At 41.1% G+C, this 23,080-nt stretch overlaps 1 protein-coding gene across 3 annotated transcripts in view; it reads right to left on the bottom strand.

Annotated features, from left to right (window-relative positions):
- Positions 1–2,908: 2,908 nt before the first annotated feature.
- The window catches only part of brinp2 (bone morphogenetic protein/retinoic acid inducible neural-specific 2), a 226,834-nt gene continuing 206,662 nt past the window's right edge, over positions 2,909–23,080 (bottom strand). For all 3 annotated transcript variants that reach the window (XM_070973808.1, XM_070973809.1, XM_070973810.1), the window contains 3 exons: positions 19,116–19,338; positions 6,999–7,305; positions 2,909–6,280 (listed from right to left, as the gene is read on the bottom strand). In XM_070973808.1, the coding sequence (XP_070829909.1) occupies positions 5,459–6,280; positions 6,999–7,305; positions 19,116–19,338 (1,352 nt within the window). In that variant the 3' untranslated portion in view covers positions 2,909–5,458. The remainder of the gene's footprint in view (positions 6,281–6,998; positions 7,306–19,115; positions 19,339–23,080) is intronic.

Genomic DNA, 23,080 nt, shown 5'->3' with positions numbered 1-23,080 from the left:
CAATAAAACCCCTCACATCAGGAACCCCCCAAGAAATCCAACCTCCACTGCCATGTTTGCATAATAATAGATCCTTCACCTATTTCGGCAAAATAATGACTGTCCTCATCATTTGTTGATTATATTTCATTCATTATTGGTTGAATGACTTTTGAAAAGCATAGCCGACTGTATATTTAATGATTACTGTGGACTGGCAATGGAATAGTTATTGATGTATTATATTATTGGATTATATTCAATTGCACCTTGAACTGTACTTTTGCTCCTTACCTTTTTTTATTGTTGTTACATTAATTTACTTCTTCCTTTCTTGTAACTGGGTACAATGCATTTATGCATTACATAAAAGAATTCCTTGTGAATGAAATTTATTTTTGTCAGGGTTTATTATTATCATTATTATTGTTATATATTGTTCAGCCTTTTGTTTGTTTATTTTCTTTGTATTTTGTCCTTGCTGTATGTCTTTTTTTTTCTTCAATATTTGATGCAATGTTTGAACCAGAGTTGAATTCCTTGTATGTGCACACATACTTGGCCAACTTTATTATACATCTGCATGAATAACATTGACCATTTCTTCTGGCACTGTTGCCAGGCTCAGCACCCTGGCTTCTTGTTTGGTGCTTGTTGAGGCTGACACACCAAAAAAATGACTCATTATTTTAGCTTTTTGTAACACCTTGTGTTTTTTCCTCTTTTACAGTATTTCTGCCCCCCTTCTCACTTAACTTGTCTTTCCATGGCATATAGTGTCAGTGTTGCGAGCATTGCAAGTGTTGTTACGGTTCCAAGCCACACAACTCCCATGCCATGCATACATACCACCCAGTGTATACAACTGACCGGCCCACAGACGCAGCAACCCACTGAGATTCTGCCCGGCTGGCAAGATGACCAGTGTATGCTTGGCAACCTCTAAAAATATATAGGGGAAGAAAAAGATTAATTTGACTATGTTTTGTTAAATAGAATGCTCAGTGTTAGGACATGTAATTTTGTCAATATTGGGCTAACAAGCAAATTTTCAGTGCAGTTTGTCTTCAAAATGCTGACAAAAAGAGAAAGTATTCTGCAACACTAGTAAATTTGTAATGTGACCTTGTCTTCCTTGATCGGAGGTAATGAATGGGTTTGCCAAGTGAGTCTTGGATAGCAATATGAGGAATCAATTATTTTTTGTATTTTTCTGCAAGCTGTCATGTGAAACTGACAAGCCCTATAAGACCTGAATTTCAGATTTGTCAGCCATGATGCCACTGTTGATACAGCTATAATCAACCACCTTACGAAAACAACTCACTTTTCCTCTGCCTCTCTCAGTCAAGGTCAAACAAGCTCTAACTTTGCATTTCAATGTCCGTCTCTCACTGTCTCCAAGCATGAATCATTTCTCTGGATACATTTGTAATAATGTAATTTGAAAGTAATTTCAAACCTCCAAATCTACACCGTTATTGATGACTGTGTCAAATGACCTGCAGGTACACAAGCACAAAGTGTGCACATACACACACGTGCCAGTCGATTTCACCAATTCTACCTCATTAATTCACACAGTCTGACTTTCTAAACATCATAAATCATTGCAAGTCTAGCAGCCCAACCCCTCTCACCTTTTCTCTCCCTCCCACTTTCTCTCAACCCTATCTTCCCTCCATCTCTCCCTCTATGTCATCTGTTCCCTCTTCAATCACTCCCTCATTTTCTCTCTCTTACCCTTGCTTCTTTAGGAGGTCCAGAAAGTTTGTAGTATGCAGTCTAAATAGTGCTCTGATGGATTGGCTGTCTTCCACAGGGCTGAAGATTAGCCCAAGGGCAAACCCACTCCTGTTTCCTGGGTGCCATGCCGAAGATGAATAACTGTTTATTAACCCGATGCAGAGTGACTCCTTCCCCACCTCATTATGGGGTGGGAATGAAAATATAGGCTCAAGTTGGCCAGTATGGCACTTTCTTTCCCCACCTCCCTGTCTCTGTCACTCTTACTGTCTCTCTGCTCCTCTGTTGCTTTCTCCAGCAGATAAACCAGCAGCCTGATGTAATGTGACAGTGTGCGTTTGCTTCTTGTTTGCTCCCTGACAACCCAGGAAATTGGCTTTTCATCTTACAAAAAAACACTACACTCTGTATATTAGAGGACATTCATCTTATTATGAGCGGCCGAGGGTAATTGGAAGTTTATGCATCCATTTAATGGCAAAGTACTGAGAGGCCAGCTTTATGAAGGCTTTCGTGGCATTTCTTTCAGTCGCAGGTATGACACATGCTGCCCCAGATACGCAGTGTATATACCAAACAAGCACACCAGGCTACAGTCACAGTTTGTCATTTTAGCAAGTGTTTGCACCTTTCTCCTTGCAAATGCATTTAAGGGAGAATTGTGCAAATGATATATGAACAAACAGTAACTTAACAGAGGTTTTTTTTATGTCTTCTGGTCCCGAATTTATTAAGGTCAGTTTTGCTTGGTAAATTCCCTGCCTTTGAAGAGTGGGCATAAAAATAGTGTAGATATTTACACAACCAAAAAGGAAGTTTGCAAGAAGGAAAGAGATATGAATTAGCTGTTATTGTTACAGAGACCACTTAAACTTACGGGCTTGAGAAAATGAAGATTGAATCCAAAACACAAAACAGCTGCTGGTTAATATTCGCTGAACTGGAGACATTTCTGCCGGTAGACTCCTGTGATTTCCCAAAGTCAGGAGCAAGTTCAAAAGCTTTATAGGGTGTTTAAGCTTTTATAAAGTGTGGCAACATTAAGAGGGGGCGTGAGGACAACATGGTGTGTGTAGGGGTGCCATTTTTAGAAATAATTTGAGCCTCTGACCCTCAGAATATCTCTCCTTATCCCTGTTTCATACTGGTTACTTGTTGTCCATAGTGAAAGTTAAAGTAAAATACACCACTGTCAGTTTATTAGGCACACCATACAGTGTAGTGTAACAGTTCTGCAGTAAGTCCCACCTTCATGAAGGTCATAATGTTCAGTATTTGTTGAAACTGTGTAAGAATGATGTTGATTTAACTTCATGGTCTGTAAAACACAATACAATACAATTCAACAGCACCACAAACCACATCCTGTGAAATTACTGCATTAGTTTTAGCTAGGTAGACCTAATAAACAAGCAAATGAGTGTAACTTAATTAGTGATGTCCTGGAGGCAAAAGAAAAGTTTGAAATGTTGTAGCATTGGGAAACAATGCCAATTTGTAGGAATTTGCAAATAGATCTCTGAGGAAAAAAGTATTATTGCAATGACATATTCTTGCACAAAATAACTGAACATCTTCCCACATATTTGTGCATAAAACTACAAAACTAAAATAATCATTACCCTCACTTTATTGTATTGTAAATGACAGTGCAGAACAGTGCATGTGATGTTAGAGGATTGCATGTCTCTGGAAGGAAACGATAGGCAAAACATGTGGCCAATTTGGGTATTTTCTGTTCATTAAACTTGAATTTGAACTGGAAGTTAAATAAACTGTGAAGTAACAACATACTAGAAACTGATTAGACTTTTACAATGAACATTTGGCTGCATTTCCCTTAATATTCGAGTGAAACATTGGTTGTAATAACACCATCTCCCCCATCCACCTGCACACATTTGCGCTGCACCATTAGCTCAGTAAATTTTGGGTATGTGTCTGGAATGGGGTTCTCACAGCCCAGACCAAAGGAAACCTGATGTGCAATATGAGTCAATATGTTATTTCATAGATTCCATACATGTTACAACAGTGAGAAACAAGGAAAGGGATCCCAGATAGATAAACCACTTTGTTTTTACTTGAGCAAGCTGAGCACAGAACTGCTGAAAATGACATACAAGGTTTACTGACTTTAAGTGAGAAATTAGTGAAGTAAATGTAGAATCATATCAAGTATCATTCTGGTAAGATTGCAGCTCTCAAGAGTACCATCACTGCCCTGCAGAAACCTTATAACTCCAGTCACAGTGGTAACTGGCAGCTGACATTACCCACCCCCCCACCCCCAGCCTGTGGGGAAAAAAAGAAAAGTTTCATTGACCTGAGACTAAACCAAACCATTCTAAATCTTGTTAAAACCATAATAAAATCAAGCAGGTTCTATGAGTTTGTTTGTCTGTTTCTGAGTGTTTGTAGTGGAGATAGAAGGATTTTGCTGAACAATTACAGTATGCAAGTAGTCGTGTGCACTGTGAATAGTGACTCAAATTTTCACAACACCAAATCAAAACAAGTAACTGCAGAAAGTGTGACTGGCATTTACATGGAAAAGCTACATTACCACTGGAGAATGTGTCTGTTGTTCTGTCTTGGTAGAAATATTGAAATATAAAAAGCAATACAGCCTTTGCTGGGAAATCAAACACAGAAACTAAATGTGCTTCTTATCTTAACATTGACTCTCCATATAAGGCATGAGTTTGTTCTGTTATAAACATTTTTTTGGTCTTTGCACTTGGTTATCTAAAAAGCAATGTGCACTTGTCCACACCTGGGGTTAGATGGAGCATTATTTACAGCGCTATATCCGCAGACCTTTTTGTTACCACATCAGAAGATTTCTTTACGATTTTCAGCTAAAAAAAATAACATTTAAGATATTTTGCCATTCAGTTTGCCGATTTGTTCACCTTCTTTTGGTATAGACACACCACCAAGGACAGAACATCACTAACAGGCTTCTCACTCAGATGTTAAGCATAGATACTTACAAGTTTTCAAATGCCAGATAGAATGGAAGGCGGGGATTAAAAAGAAATATTCAAAGACAGTAACAGGGTTCAGGATTATCAAATTTTAAACTGTTAAGCATAACATAACAACTCATTCACCACATATATAATATTATCCCATTTTCCCTTCCCACGAGATTGTTCTGTAGCCAAAGAAAATAGGGTTAGAAAAGGGGAAATCCTCTTCCATTAACTCATTTTTCAAGACCCCTTAAGAGTTCCTCTTTACATATCAAAATCGCCTCTATCTTTGCAAGGAAGAGGTCTTAGGTATACTTAATGACATCGGCTCTCTGAGGATCTAAATCACAAAACCTGTCGGTACAAGATAGTCTCTTAGCTTCATCCAGTCGTACAGTTTGCCAAAAGCAGGGCAGTAAGCAAGTAGTAACAAAAGTAAGCCTCCTGGCTAGTACAGTAGAGCCTCTGAAAGAGTCCAAGTATCAGCTGTTCCCCCAAAAGTCCACAACACGACTCCACTGTTCATTGAAGGGCTCTGGTAGAAATTTAGGATAAAAATGTGACACCAGAAATCGAGCTAAGACCAACCATAAGAAAAGCCCAGCACGCAGCCTTTAGAGTTGGATGTTCTATTAATCCACATGATTTGGGTCCATGAGGCCAACTTAATAGGACCTCCCCTACATAGTCTACGGTTTTACCAGCAACTTTTTGTGTATAGTACCACTCACAACCTGACTTGTGTGCTAAGCTAGCTAGCTGCACAGCTGGGCAAGCTCAGGTTCAGGAGAAGCATTGGGAAGCTTCGAGTTGAAGATCTGCAGAGAGTCCTTGATACGTGCCACCTCTCCAGCTGACAGCTTGAGCCGGTGGCGTAGCAGACAAGAAAACAGGTCAAGTGGCTGTGGTGCTGGTGGAGACAGCCGGTTAATCCGGTCTCTCATCTCCAACAACATCAGAAAGGCAGCGTCCTGCGTACCTTGCGTGTAGGGGTAGTCCAGCTGGAGAATCAGATCCTTGATGCCCTCAGGGTCAAAGTGCATGCTGTACCCAAACACTTTCAGTGTGTTGATCTTCATATACCCCAGGTTGGACGTCTGGTCATCCAAGTCCAATGGTTCATAGAAGAGAGTTTCATTCACTGTTGGATCATCTGTGACTATGCGACTTCGCAAGTAGATGTGCACTGTTTCAAAGAAGGACTTCCATTTGTTGCCCAGAGACAGTGTCCAGTTGTAACACTGCGCCGTGATGACAGCATCCAGTCGAGTTCTCTCCCAGTCAGGGAACTCAGCCTGGTTTACTGGCATGAACCAGCTCTCAGAGTGACTTCCTCCAAAAGGATTCACATAAATCACAGGCACAGGCTCCAGTGTCGAATTCTTAGTGGAGCATATCTGAAAAGAAATGCCCATCAGCATGTGGATGAGATTGGACTTATTTTTGTTACTCTTGAGTGTCAGCAACATTCTCTTCCTCCAGGCAGGATTAAACCAACTTCCCAGGCGGACATCGTTGCTGATGTAGATGGCGTGGACTTCTATTCTGCTGTCCAGTCGCTGAAGCAAGTACTTCACCTACAAAAGGGATTAATAAACTGTGAGATTACATTCACGCTTACAAGTAGACTATAGGTACCCAAGATCTATCTATCTATCTATCTATCTATCTATCTATCTATCTATCTATCTATCTATCTATCTATCTATCTATCTATCTATCTATCTATCTATCTAGCCGGATTGATAGATGAAGATACAGATATATGCCTTCCAGTTTGTAAAAAAGGCTTGACAATTTTGTTTTTAATTCCTCACGAAGAGTAAAGTGACCATTACATGTAAACTCAGGGGAGTGGCCCATTCATGTTGTATAACAATACTTAAAATATAATATTTTAAACCAACTTTATCAAAAGGGAATCAATGACAGAAATGCATACAGAATCAGATTAAGTTAACTTCATGTTCTACTTAAATATTTACTGACCACTATAGGGCCAACTTGCAATGCAAAATTTTATTTTGATTTCTATCAGATAATGTAGAATTATTTGCAGCAGCATCTACATTGTGTAGATTTGCAATACTAAAATGTAGTTCTTCATTTTGTCGTGTATTTTCGTGTGCTATTATTATTGTTATTAGAGGTAAATTTTTGTCTCGTACAAAGAAACCTCTATTAATGTACACGTTCATCTTTATCATGGCATTTTGTGAAATTACAGGTACTCTACTTTTTGGTCCACAGAGGTTTGAGAACTAATGGAATACATATATAAGAAGCTCTGAGAACCTCAGCATCAGGCATGTCCAAGTCCAAGTTCAGATAGTGGTCCAGGGATGCTGCAATGCTCGGCCGGCAGGAACCAAGATGGAGGAGGTTGCCGTGGTGACAGGCTCCACAGCGGGTTGCGTTGTCAGTGGCACAGGAGAAGCAGGAGGAGGACGAGGTGCCCACAATGCAGGGAATGACTCCCTGGCAGGTGGGCTGCTCCAATGGGCAGATACAGCTCTTCACCTCCTCAGAGAAGGAGCCCAGCACTCCGTGTTCATTGCAGTAGAGCAGAGACTGGGCCCTGCTCAACCAAAACCCAACGGGCCTGCAGCAGGGAAAAGAGAAAACACAATAATGCAGGTATGTATACATATTCCAACACAGAATATATAACTATCTGACAAGTAATTTCACTGGACTGAAAAAGCCGTGTTTTGCTGTGTTTTACCTCTGACCACAAGTTAGCATTACAAATGGGTGTGGTCAGAAGTGTGCCCTGTTGCACCTGTAACCACACCCAACAGTGTTGTCACTGGGTCCTGGAGTACACTTGTCCCTCTGCAAGGTGAGAATTTAAACCACTGGAGGTCAGCAAAGACATGATTTTTAGGGTGTGCTGAGTTACTTTAACTACTGCACTCAGGGCCTTGTTCTTCTTATGTTTCTACATGTTCTCAATCACTGTGATCACTTTAACTATCATCATCACTACACAATGGACTGATCTCAGAACTGCAAAGGCATATTACTGCCACAGATTCCAACTATAACAAGAAAAAAATGTAATTTAATTGTAATTGTGTACTGCTTCACCAATCTGAGATTATCAAATTAATGTTCCAAAGCCAACCAGCAATATAGCCACAGATGCTCTGTAGAGGAATACTAGGTGTGTACAAACTACGAGTTCTCAATAACGGAGTGGTGGACAAATGTTTGAACTTTGGTCAGAGATAGGCAAGCTTTTTTCCTCCTGCTTCCAGTCTGCTACGCTACACTACACAAATCACCTCCTGGCTCTGGCCATATATGCACACAAACATGAAAGTCGCTTCAATCTTTGGTCAAAGTGGAAAAAGTTGACTGCTCATAGCAACCACTACCACAGCTTCTTCTAAGTAAGCATAACTGCCAGGAAGTTTTAGAACTAGAAGGACTGAGTGGATAAGAACTTGACCATAAATCTGCTTGCATACTAACAGTGATTTGAAAACTAGTACCTGTCCTTTTGATACATGTTGTAATTAAGACGACTTCATTGTTTATACAATGTCAAGTTTAATGCTTAGTCACAATGATGTCTTATTAGTATCAAATACAAGAATTGAATAATCTCATTTAGTCGTAATATTAATTAGGAAGCATTTAGGGTAAGTTATGATGTGTATTATGCTCAAAGTTTTGAATGATGTACTGTCAGTTAAATTTGTTTGCATTGTGTTTTTTTCTTCTATCAATAATAATATTCATATAGTTTTTCATATAGTTCATATATTGTTTTATTTTAGCATTGCAACGAGTCATGGTGGAGGACTGATATGCAAAATGTTCATGCATATGCATAAACCCCAGATTAAAAGTTTTCTAAAGGAAATGTTCTCATCTCTGGTTGAAACAAAGGTACTTGAGTGAAGAGCCATGATTGGCTGTCACAACCATGACAACACCCACCCACAACGCATGCTCAATATTCACTGAGGATAACAACAGCTGACACTTTTTGCACTCTCTTACTCTTGTTTGCTTCATTCCTGCTTTTTACTGATTACTCTTCTTCTTTTTCTTTTGTTCTGCCTCTAGAGCCACCTGTGTCTTTGTTCGTTGTTTTGCCACATGCTCCAGAGTAAGTCAATGCAAGACTAAATCAGAAGTACCGTAAAATAAAGGTATAACATTTTCTCGTCAAATCAATGGCAAGTCAAAAGTTATCTAGCTAAAGTTAAGAACAGTAAAGTAGTGAATTATTTGGCATCAATCAACAAGAGATCCATGCAGACTGTACAGTATGTCCTGCCTATGACTGCCTACACAAAAAGCCAAGCTGGGCATCTTCTGAAAAAATCTGCTGCTAGACTTCACTAGCTGAACAGCTGAGAGGAAAGAACAGTAGAGCCTGTCACCTGGCAATAACACATTGTCGAAGGGAAAGCCAATGCAAGTATGTGCCAGTGTAAGAGTCCAATGTAGACAGTCCCTTCGCCATTGCCCAATTCATGACAAACTTTATCATCTATAGATTAATATTGAACGTTTGTTCCATTTTGACCATTAGAGTTTGATTATCAGTCATTTAATTTATTCTGTGTTAATAAATGGTAGGTTAATACATTTTCATTTGGACCAAGTTGTTGTCCTGTGTATTCCTTTGAGATCGACACAGAGATCAATTTAATCAAGAAGTCACAAGTTTTGATATCAGACTGATTGTGAAGTGGATATGCTGAATTATTTTAGTTATCAATTTTCTTCTTCGGAGGTGGTGCCCCAAAGCAATAAATGATCATTTACCTGCACAAATTTTGGAGTTTTTCAGGTTTTCCACTAATAGGTATGCTCCTTTTAAGTCAAGAGGACGTGCTGGCATTGAGTAAGAGGACAGCAAATAAATCTTCATTATCCCTCAAAAAGTCAGTTTCCACCTGTTTTTACAATAAGAACTCTGTGGCTGTCTCCTGGAAAGAGAAAGCACCAGTGCACACTGGGTAAATTCTGAACTTGAAAGTCACAGAAGAAAAGTCTTGTTCGTCTTTTTCCCAGCACAGCGTGGAACAGATATGTCACTTACCACCAATTGCTTGCAAAACAAAGAAAATAAAGCTGAAATCACACATATAATTTGAGAGTAAGTAGCAACTTCACAGTAAGGTTCCAGGTATTTTTTTTTTTTTTTTTTTTTAACATTGGTTACAGCACATAGGTCAGACCTAAACAAACAAACACATGCATTAAAAAAAAAAAAACACATTTCACTGCAGCTATATTTTTGGCCTGGCATGAAGATGAAAACATCTCATAGCACAAGTGGAGAGGATGAATGCCATTTCATTGGAAAATACTAAACTCGCAAATGAAATTACCATTTACGAGTCAAATGTAGAAGAACAAAGGTTCTCCAAGAAGGAGCTGCATGAATTGAGGAAGTAGCTACGGCTAAGAAGGGAATTTGCTATAAGCTGAGAGAAGGACCAGCTCCAGTCTGCCAAACTTTCATGACTGAAATAAATCCTGGCCAAGACAAAGTTTAAAAGGTGGTGGGAGGAATTTTCCCTGTGATGTACCAAAATTACCTCAACAACAAAGTGCACAGCAATCTAAAATCAGTTCAATCAGGCCACCTTGCCCTAGAAGGGGGTCCCTCTTCTGTAACCTTTCCCAAGGTTTCTTCCATTTCCACCATTAGTCATTAGCAGTCTATTTAGGTATAGGCATAGATATATATTTTCCTACCGTACTTAGTAGGATGTAGTTTAGTATGGGGACACAATAAACATAGGCAATCGGAAGAGGATCATGACATAATAAAACATTTTTTGGTCATTTCTCAGTATGATGTACTCAGTACACCACTTTACTGCTGCATAAGAAAAATAACATTTGAAACAACATTTTAGTAATTGGAAAATAATGGATCTTTTTGTGCCACTGAGCAGGTGATGAATGTTTTTTATGTTGCAAGTAAAATCATGTCACAATGAAAATTAAAACACTGAATAAACATCCTCTTGACTTTTTCATTAAATTATGTCACAGTAAATGCATACAGACAAAAGGATGTTTACACTACAGAACAACATCAATTGTATTTGTTCGTTTTTGTTTTGATCTTTTAAATCTTCCATAGATTTGTTACTCGCTCATTCCTTCGTACCTAGTCTATATTTTCTGTACCTCAAAAAAATCTCTTCATCTTGAAATATGAAGCATAAAGTTAGTTAAAAAGTTCCATCTAATTCACGGTCTTATCCATGTTATTTATAAATTGGATTCTTAAGCTACAGCGACACCTTTTTCTTTTGGAAGGTTGGAGTTTGGTTGACAGTGGAGATGAAAACGCAGACACACATAAATTACTATCCACTTTGGTGTGTTAACAGAAGCAACAAGTTCAGACTGAAAATTGGCTCTGCAGAGATTCTATCCCGAGGCTAAGTTCAGAAAATCACACACAACATTGCCCAAATGCTCCAGCAGTTCCTTCCCCTCAGGCCTGTGTAAATAGACAAATTTGAATGGTGATAAAACAAATGGATTTGTGCAGAAGAAAATAGAGAGCTTTCGTAGCTGAGCAGCCCCTGATAACTTGCTGTTGCTGGTAGGAACTGGGTTAAGCCTCTGAGTGACAGGGGTGATACAGAGAAAGTGAGAGAGAGCAAGGCGACACAGAGGTGACTGAGGGAGAGAAATAAAGACGGAAAGCAAGTCAGAGAGCGAGGGGGGGATGGAGTGATGGATAGAGGGAAAGGACTGTCAGGGAAATTAAAGTCCTCTGTAAACAAGTGCCAAACTGTCAGACGAGGGAGGACTTGATTACAGCATGCCACAATACCACATACCTTTCTCCACAAGGCCCCCACCACCGGTAACTAGACTCTTTGCCTCTCTCACACTTTCCTGTTCTTTCTCTCTTAGTCCCCATCCCATCATCACATCTCTCCTCTGTCTCCCACATTCTCTTCTGACTTTCCTTCCTCTCTCTTGATTTTTCCTGCCTTTTCTCTCTCTGGCTGTTCACATCTCTCTAACTCAGCTTCCCACCCTCTCTTAACACTTGCTTTTCACAAGCCTGTCTTCATTTTTCCCTTCAGCATGACAACAAAATTGTCATGTAATGACAGCTGAATGAAGTTTGTAAGGTATTTGGTTTAGAAGTCAACCACAGGTGTAGAATTTGCTCGGGCAAAGGGAGACAGTTAGTCTGCCAAATTTTTTGTAGATGGTGGTTTCAACAGTTCTGTGTTCCTGCTGAGTAGTGCTCATCGGTGCATTTCCAAACACCTGCACAAAAACATAGCCCAGTATCCCTGGGAATCATATACATATTGGACAATTCTACACATCACAATTTACATCCAATGCCAACAGTTAGTGCCAATGTAGGAAATAGTGTGCTTGCAACAAGTCTTCAAAATTAAACAACAAATCACACCATTTTTCAATGGCCCCTAGAATGACCGATGACACCCCTATAACCAGAGGATCATTTGTCTGTTTCCATAAAAATGCTTATAGTTGTTTTGAAAGGCCAGAGTAGAAGGGAGTGCTAGCCATCAGAATTCAGCATCAAAAAGGTCAGACGGGTGTCAGCGGTGGGGGTTATGAGCCCATTTTAGCATCTGACTAGCAGTTCTGACAGTATACTGATGCCTTAAAGGTATGGAGATCTACCGACTTTTGTTGGAGACCAGAGTATTCCCATCACAGATCTCCAATCAACATTCACCTTTTTATTAACTTTTTCCACAATTCTTGTCTAACCCTAACCATACCTTAGTTGTCATGCATACAATTAATATAGTGTGAATTTTAAAATTGTGGTACTGGGGATTTTTTTTTAAAAAGTAGTGCGATTGTCCCAGGAAGAGTGGCAAGAGGGGTGGGATAAGAGCCAAGTTAACCCAGCTTGGACCTCAGGCTGTTCTACTACCTAGCCTACTTCTGGTTGCAGGAAAATTAAATGGGTGAAATAAGATTCAGTCTGACCCAGCAACAGGAAATTAGAGAATGTTGTTCCCACATTTTTACCTGGCTCCCAGAGCATCCTAGCATCCCAGATTCAGCTATTGCATTTGGCAGGTGGGCCACAGTCCTCGCTGTCAGAACAAAAGACTCCAGAAGGGGAAGCAAACTAAAGCATTACCCAACCATAAAGTCTGGATGAATGGAGAGAATGAGAACTCCACCTAGAGCCAAAAAAGCTGCCTTTCAGTCAGGTGACCAGGAAGCATCAATATCACCAGACCAAGACTGAAAGCTGGCATCAAGGAGGCAAATTGGAGATATCAGCAGAGACTGATCAAAGAGCTCAACACTTAAAACACTAAGCAGAAACGTGGCAAGCAATCCAGAGCATCACTGGCTACAAAAGTAAGAGCGGCCCCATCATATGTGGGGCCACATTTCCAGAAGACCCAAACACATTTTAAGCTTGCTTTGATCTCCTCAAGTCTACTCTAAAAAATTCCACAGTGTCTAATCTAAACGTCTACTGCTCTGCTTTGAGAAACTGGTTCTCCAGTGCATGACAGACAACAACCCAGCCAGGTTGGACCCTCACCAGTTTGCATTCAGAACCAACAGATCCACAGAGGATGCCATCCCCATGGCTCTCCTCCTCTGTCGTCACACACCTTGAAAATAACAACACCTACATCAGAATGCTGTTTAACAATTTCAGCTCAGCATTCAACACATCTCCCCCATGACACTGGACAGAAATGTAACACTTTGGGCTTGACAACCATACACCGCGACTGGATATTGGACTTCCTCACAAACACATCCCAGACAGTTTGGATTGGCGGTCAAACCTCCTCCACACTGAAGCCCCCCCTGGGTTGTGTGCACAGCCCTACACACAGTTATCCCACAGACGTGCAAGAACTCCCTCGATATAATATGGCCAAATGCTAATGGCTAGCAGCTCAATGTCTCTTGTGTAGCACTGCTCCTTTACAATGATATGCCCTGGATTACACCATCTGTTGTTTGCAAACATTGCAATGCCCCCACCATTCCTCTTCTCTGTTGCTTTCCTATCCACTCTCAGCAGTTGAAATGCAAAACAACATGCGAGTCTAGAGTGAGGTCATTTAGCCAAGTTTCAGTGAAGCATATGAGACTACACTCCCGGTACTCCCTCTGTAGTCTGGCTAGTGCTGTCATATCTTCCATCTTATTGTTAGGACCTGGCAGTCTGTGGGTGCTTTTCATTCGGTAAATTGGTCTCCTCGTCTCCTCCACTCGCTTCCTCTCCTTGCATCTTAGCTCCACCCAGCGAGGACATGAGAGAGGGATGCGAGGAAGAGACGTGAGGACGGAGGAGACGAAACTCTGAAATGAAAAATCCTCGCACCACAGCATCAGTCTGAAGCGACGTCAATTACTGATGACGTTTACCTGCTCCCGCCATGATTCAAACGTGTGCCACATACGACACGCCCCTTAAATAATAAAAGACTTCCGCGTAGGCTACACCGGTGTATCCTCACTCTGATCTCCTTCAGAAGCCTCCTCTCTCCTCGCTCCTCGTCTCCTTCAGGTACATTTAAGCAATTGGAAGATCCTTCATCATGGCGGAGGGGAAACAACTTCTGGGTCGACGAAGGAGAGAGGAGACGAGCGTGTCATATGTGGCACACGTTTGAATCATGGCGGGAGCAGGTAAACGTCATCAGTAATTGACGTCGCTTCGGACTGATGCTGTGGAGCTAGGATTTTTCATTTCGGAGTTTTGTCTCCTCCATCCTGACGTCTCTTCCTCGCATCCCTCTTTCATGTCCTGGGCGGAGCTAAGACGTGAGGAGAGGAAGCGAGTGGAGGAGACGAGGAGACCAATTTACCGAATGAAAAGCACCCAGTGTGGATCGTGTCTGTCTGTCTCCCCCGTCTGTGCAGCTGAGTGTGTCTCTGCACCTGGCCAGCTCCGCCTACCCAGAGCACACCAGCATCCCATCAGGCTGATTAGGCACAGCTTAAAAGGAGAGAGCTCTCTCCTAGCTGTCACCAGATTGTTCCAGTCTCTCTCCTCCCGAGACCTGTTTCCTGGCCTAGTCATGAATTCAGTATTGAGAACTTTCTCCCTTTCCTCTCCCATTGTGAGTGTGCTAATGTGTTTCTTATGTACCACCACTTAAGGTGTGTTTCTTTGTTTCAGTTGCCTGTCTGCCGCGTCCACGTGTGCCTTGCCTCAGACCCGTCATTACGGAGCTCCCTCCCTTTGATCTCTCCACTCTGTTAGAGTGCGCTTTTTGTTGTTAGTTGTTTTTCCACTCCTTTTGAGTGCACTTTTTGTTATCAATAATTTTTTTGTTCTTTTACTTGCCTTCTCTCTGGTCTGCATCCTTGGGTTCAGTCAAAAACTTAGGTATAAACCATAAGGTGTAAACAGAGATCTCACATCACCCATAATAAGAGATGGTATGGACAGTTTGTACCATATTTTCTTGTCAATTCACCCCAGCTCTGCATCCCCTTCTCCTTCTTTCCATGGGGATCTCCAGTCTTTCCACTGGGAGTACAGTCATGTTGCACAGCACTGTTTACAGAGTGTAAACAATGGATCTGTATCAAAGGGTTTCTTTCGATGTTGTTCTAAATAATCCGGAAAAGAGTAAAAAGCAAATCACTTGTCTTATCAGTTGTACATGCATAAGTGTGCACAATCGACCAAAATTACTGACACGTGAAATGCACAAAACACTAAAACAAAGCCGCTGTAACAAGCTGCCACTCGTGCTGCACCACCGTCACAGTCATCTCACATCTCCACCCTTGTGGAGAAAGTTCAGAAACTACAGTATTTCTAAAGGAAACTTAAGACGGCAAAATTCCAGTGCGTAGTTCTTGTTAACTTTCACAGAGGAGCAGTAGAAGGAATACTGACTGGGAACATTCCAAATGTGCATGGCCCAGGACATTACCCCGAACATTACTGCTATCCATCCACCAAGCATCAGAGCAGTGCGGCCCCTGCACGGAGCCCAAAGGACACTAAATGACAATACCTGACCTAGAACACCAGCCTGTTCACCCTGCTGCCATCTGGTAAGTGGTACAGAAGTTTCTGCTGCTGTACCACCAGACTGCAGAGCAGGGACTAAAACTTGCTCTTTGTTCTACGACCCTGTGTTGCAGCATGATGAATCCCTTGTACCTTGTAGAAACAGATTTTTCTGCTACACCTTGGCATTGTGTTGTCTGTTTTCTACTGCAGACAAAGCAATCATGTCATGCTGCCACTCACTTTCACATGTCTCCACCCCAAGTCCAAGACATAAAGTAAAAACATTAAGGTGTTATGTGAAGGCAACATCGCTCTTTTTTTTGTTTGTTTTTAGTTTTTTACAATCGAAACTCTTTTAATTATTAATCTATTTTATCTCTGGTCATTAATTTTATCGGTTATGTGCGGGACATTTTTCCTGTCTTTATCAAAGAGCATGGTACTTCAATGCGAGCATGACTAATTGATTTCATGTTCAGATTTTGTAATGCTTTCGCTCAAAATTCCGTCTTCGCCCAGCATCCACTTAGATTAGCTCTGCTTCTGCTCAAACTGTATGCTTGCATTTAGATATAATGTGGCTTTCACAGATTTCTTGCACTTTGGTTTGAGCCCTCTTTGCACTCAGACTACTTGTGTTCGTTCATGAAACGTCTGCTCTCAGGTCTGCTCTCAAACTTTTTGTGCAATAATATTCTCAAAATTCCCCAACCAATAGAATGCCAGGTGTAGTGCTGAACCATAACGGGAGTGTAGCTGTTATAGTATAAGAAAAAGTGTATGCATGGGAACGCGTTAATTGTGTATATATTCCAAAAGTCAGAAAGAATACAAGAGAAGCAGGTTTAATAAGGCTTGGAGGGCAGGAGTGGATGAACCCAGTTACACAGTAACAGCCATAACTGCCTTGATGCTCTACAAAATAAATTAAACACTCATTAGTCAACCATACACCTGGCATTCTGTTGGCTGGGGGATTTTGACATGATTATTGTGCAAAAACAAAAACAAATAAAGAATTGAGAGAAGAAATCTGAGACCACACATTTTTCAAGTGAACAAACAACCTTAGTGTGAGGAGAATGGCTGAAGCTATAGCGCAGGAAATCTGTGCAAGCAACAGTTTATCTGAGTGCAAGCCTAAATTCTGAGCAGAAGCAGTGCAAATGTAGATGCAAGCAGGAGCTTTTTGAGCGCGAGGACAGGATTTGAGGGAAAGCATTACAAAATCTGAGCTTGAAATCAATGAGTCATGCTCTAAAATTGTTAGAGAACACTCTTGAATAAAAACAGGAAAAAAGCCCCACAGTTATGATAACAGTGTACTCACTAAGGTAATTGCTGGGATCACTGAGTGCAACAACATCAAAATAAGTCAAATGGGGCAACAAATGAGCAGTAGACAATCATACAGGTTGAAAACAAAGTGTCAGTTTAGTATCACTTTATTTTAAGGTCAAACTGAAAATAAGCACACCTATAATGTTGCTAATAATCCCTCATAGAGCATGGAATCTGTGAACTTTTTGCAAGTACGGAAGATGAAAGCTAAGGAAGGAGTTGATCTATAAACAGTGATGGATGCATAAAGTGGACAGTTTGGGTAATGATTTTATTGGCATTAGTTTTCCTTGCCATGTAAGTTTGACAAAACGGGGGTTTTATTTACAGCCTGTATGAGTTTCATCCTGACTAATCCTGTTTCTTGTCCTGTCATCCTAAGGTTCCAAAACCAAATGTAATAACCTGTTGTTTATTCTTATAACTTTGTACAGCACTTCAAAGGAAAGTTTAAGTCTTAAGTCTTAAAGTTATTGATTTGTTTGATTTATCTCATTCCTTTAATCAGGCTTCTTATCATATCATATTTAATCTTTATTTGTATCTTATTTTAGTTGCATGTTTTAACAACATGTTTATTTACTATTCATTTCATTTGCTCATTATATTTCATTCAGTGTTTATGTCTTAGTCCCTTGGTTTTTAGCTCCAGTATTCCCTCATGGTTTTTAGCTGCAGCGTTTCCTCATGGGGGCCCCCCACACTGGGAGTTGCTCTTGGACTACTGATGGGGGCGCTGCCGAGGGGTCGGCTCTGGCCGGGGGCCCTCTCAGTGTGGATGGCCCCCTACTGTAAGGTGACTTATTCCGTGCCTTGTCCATATGGGTGTGTGTGTGTGCGTACGTGCATGTCTGTGACTCTCTATATTTCTATATATGTCTCTATGTATTTATGGGGGCGGGAGGGCTGGGTTTTCTTTTCTTTTCTTTTCTTTTCTTTTCTTTTCTTTTCTTTTCTTTTCTTTTCTTTTTTACTGTTTTTAGCCTCTGTGAGGCACTTTGTGTTGCTTTTAAGTATGAAAAGTGCCATATAAATAAAGTTTGATTAGATTTGATTTTGATTTGATTTAAACCAGAAGAGCATGTCACTTCTGCCAGAGGTTGCAAAGAATTGTCTAATCTTTTTAATGCCATTATTCTCTTTATATGTGATATGCACAGGTGATCAGACCAAGATAAAGGTGGTCTGTGTGAATGGAAAACAACAAAAAATTAAATGGAGAGCTACTGACAACATATGAAAAGCTCCCATGGGCCATTAGCATGTCGCCTTTGAGATGGTCCCTAACTCTGCTTGTCAATATCCTGTTTTTTGTCGAGTCACGGAAGTTTCCAGGCTTTTCATGAGGTAAAAAATAACCTGTGGAACATTCCTCAAGCTTTATTCAACACTGTGTACTGTTCTGTACCTATTCAGAGCACGCTGTCTGTGCATATCTGAATAATGTATTCATATTTGTTTATATCCCTAAAGGAAAGACCAAAATTAAGCACTACGTCCGTTTGGCTACGGCAAATCTAAAAGTTTTCAGTTACTGCCCAAGTCTTTACAGTATCTGAACAGCCTTTGCTTATATAAATGCTGAAAATGATTGCTTTTGCATGCAGTTGTTGCTAGGACCCATTATTGACACTCCATCTGAGAGTGTTGAGGTTTATTGATTCAGATGATCCACATGTTATAATGCTCAAAAGCTTTGCACAGTAAGACATATTTACTGCTGTACAATCTGTTGACAGCCCAAAGGTGAAACAGCTGAAATCACAATGCCAGCAATCTACAAATACATGTTTTGGATAGAGATCTGCTTAAAGGGAAGTGTAATTGTGTATGCCACTGGCATATTTCCCACCTTCCTGTGTGTATAACTTCTGGGGTTTTGCTAAATTCAAAGCTGAGCTCTTTCCAGACAGATAGCTCTAGTTTTCCCACTATACCCTGCTTGAGGTGGGCTGTTAGAGAGCCTACAGCTGTAGTGAATCAGCACAAAGCAGCTGCCAAAACTCCCAGTAATAACAAATTATGCTTTCCTCATTTAGTTTGGTTTCTGTCAGTGTATCCCAGTGGGCTACCTCTCTCGGGGCAGACTGATGCGAGGCTGTTTGGGGCAGCGTTTACTCAGGGTGAACAGTTTCCTGATGATCTTCTGGGCTTTGCCCAGCACCAGGGCAGTGCTGGACTCCAGCTGGGTGTAGCGCTTCTGGAGGGACAAGTCAGCTGACCAGAACTTGCCGATCATGGACACATTCAAGAACCGGTCAGTGGGCAGTCGCTTCAGGAAGGCTTTGAATTCATCTGCAAGGATTTGAACAGACAGGAAGGGGGCAGAGGTGGGGAGAGATAAAAAAAAAGAACAAAGTTAGAAAAATAGACACTCGCGAGTAATCTCTACATTAGACAGCCTTTTGAAGCACTGCATATCTATTCACCACAGTGTATTTTATTCGTAGTGGCATGCATAGGTAATGACTGAGGAGCTGGGGGAGTTTCATGTGTCGTTAGAATACAAAAAAAGCTGTTAGGTTCTAATGAATTGCCATTACAGAGTAAACACCTGTGCTTCAGTCTGCAGTCATACTCATTCACCTCACCATTAGAACCTCATTGTATTCACAGTAGCATCATTTGCAACATTGTCATTTAGAAACCCTAGTTATCTGACAGTTGGCATCACGGTGTCACGTACAGATGGGCATTTTCATTGATGCTGTAATTCTTTCTTTAAAAGCCCAAACAAGTTAAGAGAAAATCCATAATCACAAGCTGGATAAAAGCATGTGGTGAAATGGTGAGAGCTTCTCTCCTATCTCTGTGGTGCGTCCCTCTAAAAAACAAATGGCCAAAAACTGAGAAGATTCTGCATCTGTCACAGCAACTTTGTGTCAAAACCAAACAATGCAAAATCATTTCATTATCATTATTCACTATCATTTCAACCAAACCTAACATCATCTCTGTTACCTCCAACAACATGTGAGTCAAAACCATTAAAGCATCTGAATCAGTTTTATTTAGAATGGCAGTAAGCATGAACATGAGAGGTCTCCACGGTCCAGAGCCAGAAAAGTCCACGCGAGTTGATCACTTTTCCACATCTGTGAAAATTCATGCCACTGGTTTGCGATACAGGCTTCCTATCTTAAACTGGTAAATTTTTTTGCCCATTCTGATATAGTCCTGATGACGTCAGGGTTCTTTTTTTCTGGTGTTGGAAAGCTCCCTGCAGAACCACAGGAGACATTGTGAGCTGCTTTCACTGGCTTAGTAGAATTCCTGATGACAATGGAGTGCTCCTTAACACTAAACCAGACATTCTCTGAATGTGTCTCCCCATGTGTCATGACAGGAGCTCAGAATTATCAGCTTTCACATGTGATAATAAAGCAACACTATATAGCCTTTGCTGAACAGCAGCTACTGTGGCCACAAGTGGTAATTACAGGATAATGACATGCTGATTTTCCATTCTTTTCTAAGTCAGGAGCCTTAAAGAGAACTTACTTAAGTGACTTCAGTGCGATTGAGTACAGGATACAACAAACATGTCACTACTACCTCCAACTTATGACTTCATTCATGATGACACTGACATGAATGCTCTGTATTGTACAGTACAGTTAGTACAGCTGGAATTACACAAGGTCACAGGTATGATTTTATGCTGCATTCACTTGAGATGGGAAATGATGGTCACACCATTTGTTTGTTTGTAACAGAAACCTGTAACTATTTAAGTTCAGATGTTACAAGACACTTTGGTTGACATTTTTACTATTTACTGTGTGATGTAGCTATCCTCATCCCAGCCTAAATCACCATTGTGCAACATAAGCAATGGATAAATGATTATGGAATTATTAATTAAGTGATGGATACCTTGGGCTCTATTTTCTTCCCTGCCACGCAGGGTATACACTTGGTATTTTGGTAAACCAAGACACACAGAGGTAGACCAGGATGGGCATTGCAGTGCAGTAGGGGGAGGTGTCGGCATAATCAGCCGGTGGATTTGGATTTTCGGTCCACCCTGGCAGCGTAAAAGTGTGCTGAAAGCTCGCCACCCCAGACCCGTTCAAGGCTGTGTGCCAGCGGCGCACCACGGGGCAAGTGGATTTTCGTAAACCGGCGGAGTCGTGCGCTCACGTCACCAACACCTCACAGGCAGGTTTCCACAGTGTCTGACATTTCACTGCGATCAGTAATTAGCAACAGCCACGGTTCAATGCAACTATCTGAGTCAGCACATACAGTCAGACCTAAATTTATATGTTTTGATCCGTATCTCATCTGACCACATCGCAAGCGAGTTCGACACGTGTAATGGTCACTCAATCTGACCGAATGTACACAGGTGAAACAGGGATGCAAACTAATCAATTAACGTCGCTGTGCCAACCAGAAACAGCCGTGGCATCCTACAGAGCATATATACTGCATCTGTCTCAGAGCACTCGAGAGACAGAGAGAGACAGACACATGAAAAAACGTAAGTGATGATCGTTGTCCGCTATTACCCATGTCATTTCATTTGTAATGCTTAACGTTATGTACAATGGACATGGAGTACATCATTGCTTTGAGGAGGATGAGGAGGAGGCAGAGGATTTACCATCTAAGGACCTCATATTTAGACATGAGTGACGTCAGTCTCCTCCTGGGAGAAGTTTGGGCATCGGACACTTTCCTGCACGGGCCCAATATATCATATGTTCGCTACTTCACATATGATAGCTTACATTATTTTCTTGTATTTATTAAAACTGTCATGTAGGTCTTTTATTTTCTGCAAATACACCATACAAACACTGCACTTTTGAAAAACAAAAACAAACCAATAAAAAAAGCACATTTCTGTTACATGTTAAAACAGTAGCAGGAGAAGTGAACTAACTAAGTAAGGTCACTTACACCAACATATGTAAAGTTTGGTAACACTAGCTACTCACCATAAGATATTGCTTATAACAGAGCAAGTATGGCTGCGCAGCAAAACCCCTGGGTGTGTTGAATTGAGTGAGGGTTTGTTTCATTGCTTATGAATTCAACTCTAAAGGAAGATTAGCTTGAACTCATCTTTCTGAGACCATCATGTTCATGCAGTTTGCTGTCCTGTATTTCTGGTTGACACGTGGCCAAGATGAACAAGAAAAAGGCACTTTATGACTCCCAAGCTAAAATTTAAGAAACTTTGCTTGACTTCACTGGCCTCATGCTGTTCGAATAAAATTTTAGAAACAGTCACGTTTCCCTGAATGGCTACCTTGAGAGCAGCATCTACATTGTTATACTAGACACATGAATATCTACTGCTCCAGCCAAAATGAAGAGAGACATTCAAACGGTGCTGTCGCATCAAAAGATTATTACTTCCCAAGTGTGTGTGTGTGTGTGTGTGTGTGTGTGTGTGTGTGTGTGTGTGTGTGTGTGTGTGTGTGTGTGTGTGTGTAGAACCTGCAATATAAAAAGATTGGGCACTGTTGGAGTAAATTACACTGAGAATAATGTCGGCACAGAAGACACAGCTCATACTCTGTGTTGGGTGTGCCAAGCGCGTTCCGGTGCAAAGATCATTGAAGTTCCATTAGGAACCACTGGGCAAATATTATGCCAGTATGAAGCCTCAGGGAATCTTGAACCTCTTATTTCCTTTTCTCCCAAAGCCAGCTAAGTGAGACCTTCTAGGATTGTTCTGGGTCTGCTGGAGAATCATATTCCCGTGTGCTGTTGTTGGCAGGGAGACAGCAAGCAAATCTGCAGCCAAGCCGACCTGAGCTGAGCCCAACTGATGAGACTCAAGCCTATTACAGTGCTCAGTGATCCCAGATGACACACTGGTCTGTCTCTCTCCATCCTTCTCTTTGCGTACGTCTGCCTCTTTGCCTGTGATCCTTCTCTTCTAGACCAGCAAGTCAGGGTTGTCTCATTCTCTCTCTTGAGGTTTCTGTCTCTGCATGTTCCTGTCGGCCTGTCTCTGCATCCCTTGTTACACCAAGTTCCCTCATCTCTTTCTCCAGCCTCTCCTTCTCTTCCTCTCTGT

This window comes from Chaetodon trifascialis, chromosome 11 (assembly GCF_039877785.1).
Source record: "Chaetodon trifascialis isolate fChaTrf1 chromosome 11, fChaTrf1.hap1, whole genome shotgun sequence".
Classification (NCBI taxonomy): domain Eukaryota; kingdom Metazoa; phylum Chordata; class Actinopteri; order Chaetodontiformes; family Chaetodontidae; genus Chaetodon; species Chaetodon trifascialis.
Note: the sequence above shows the minus strand (reverse complement) of the source record. Positions and strands in the feature narration are given on the sequence as shown.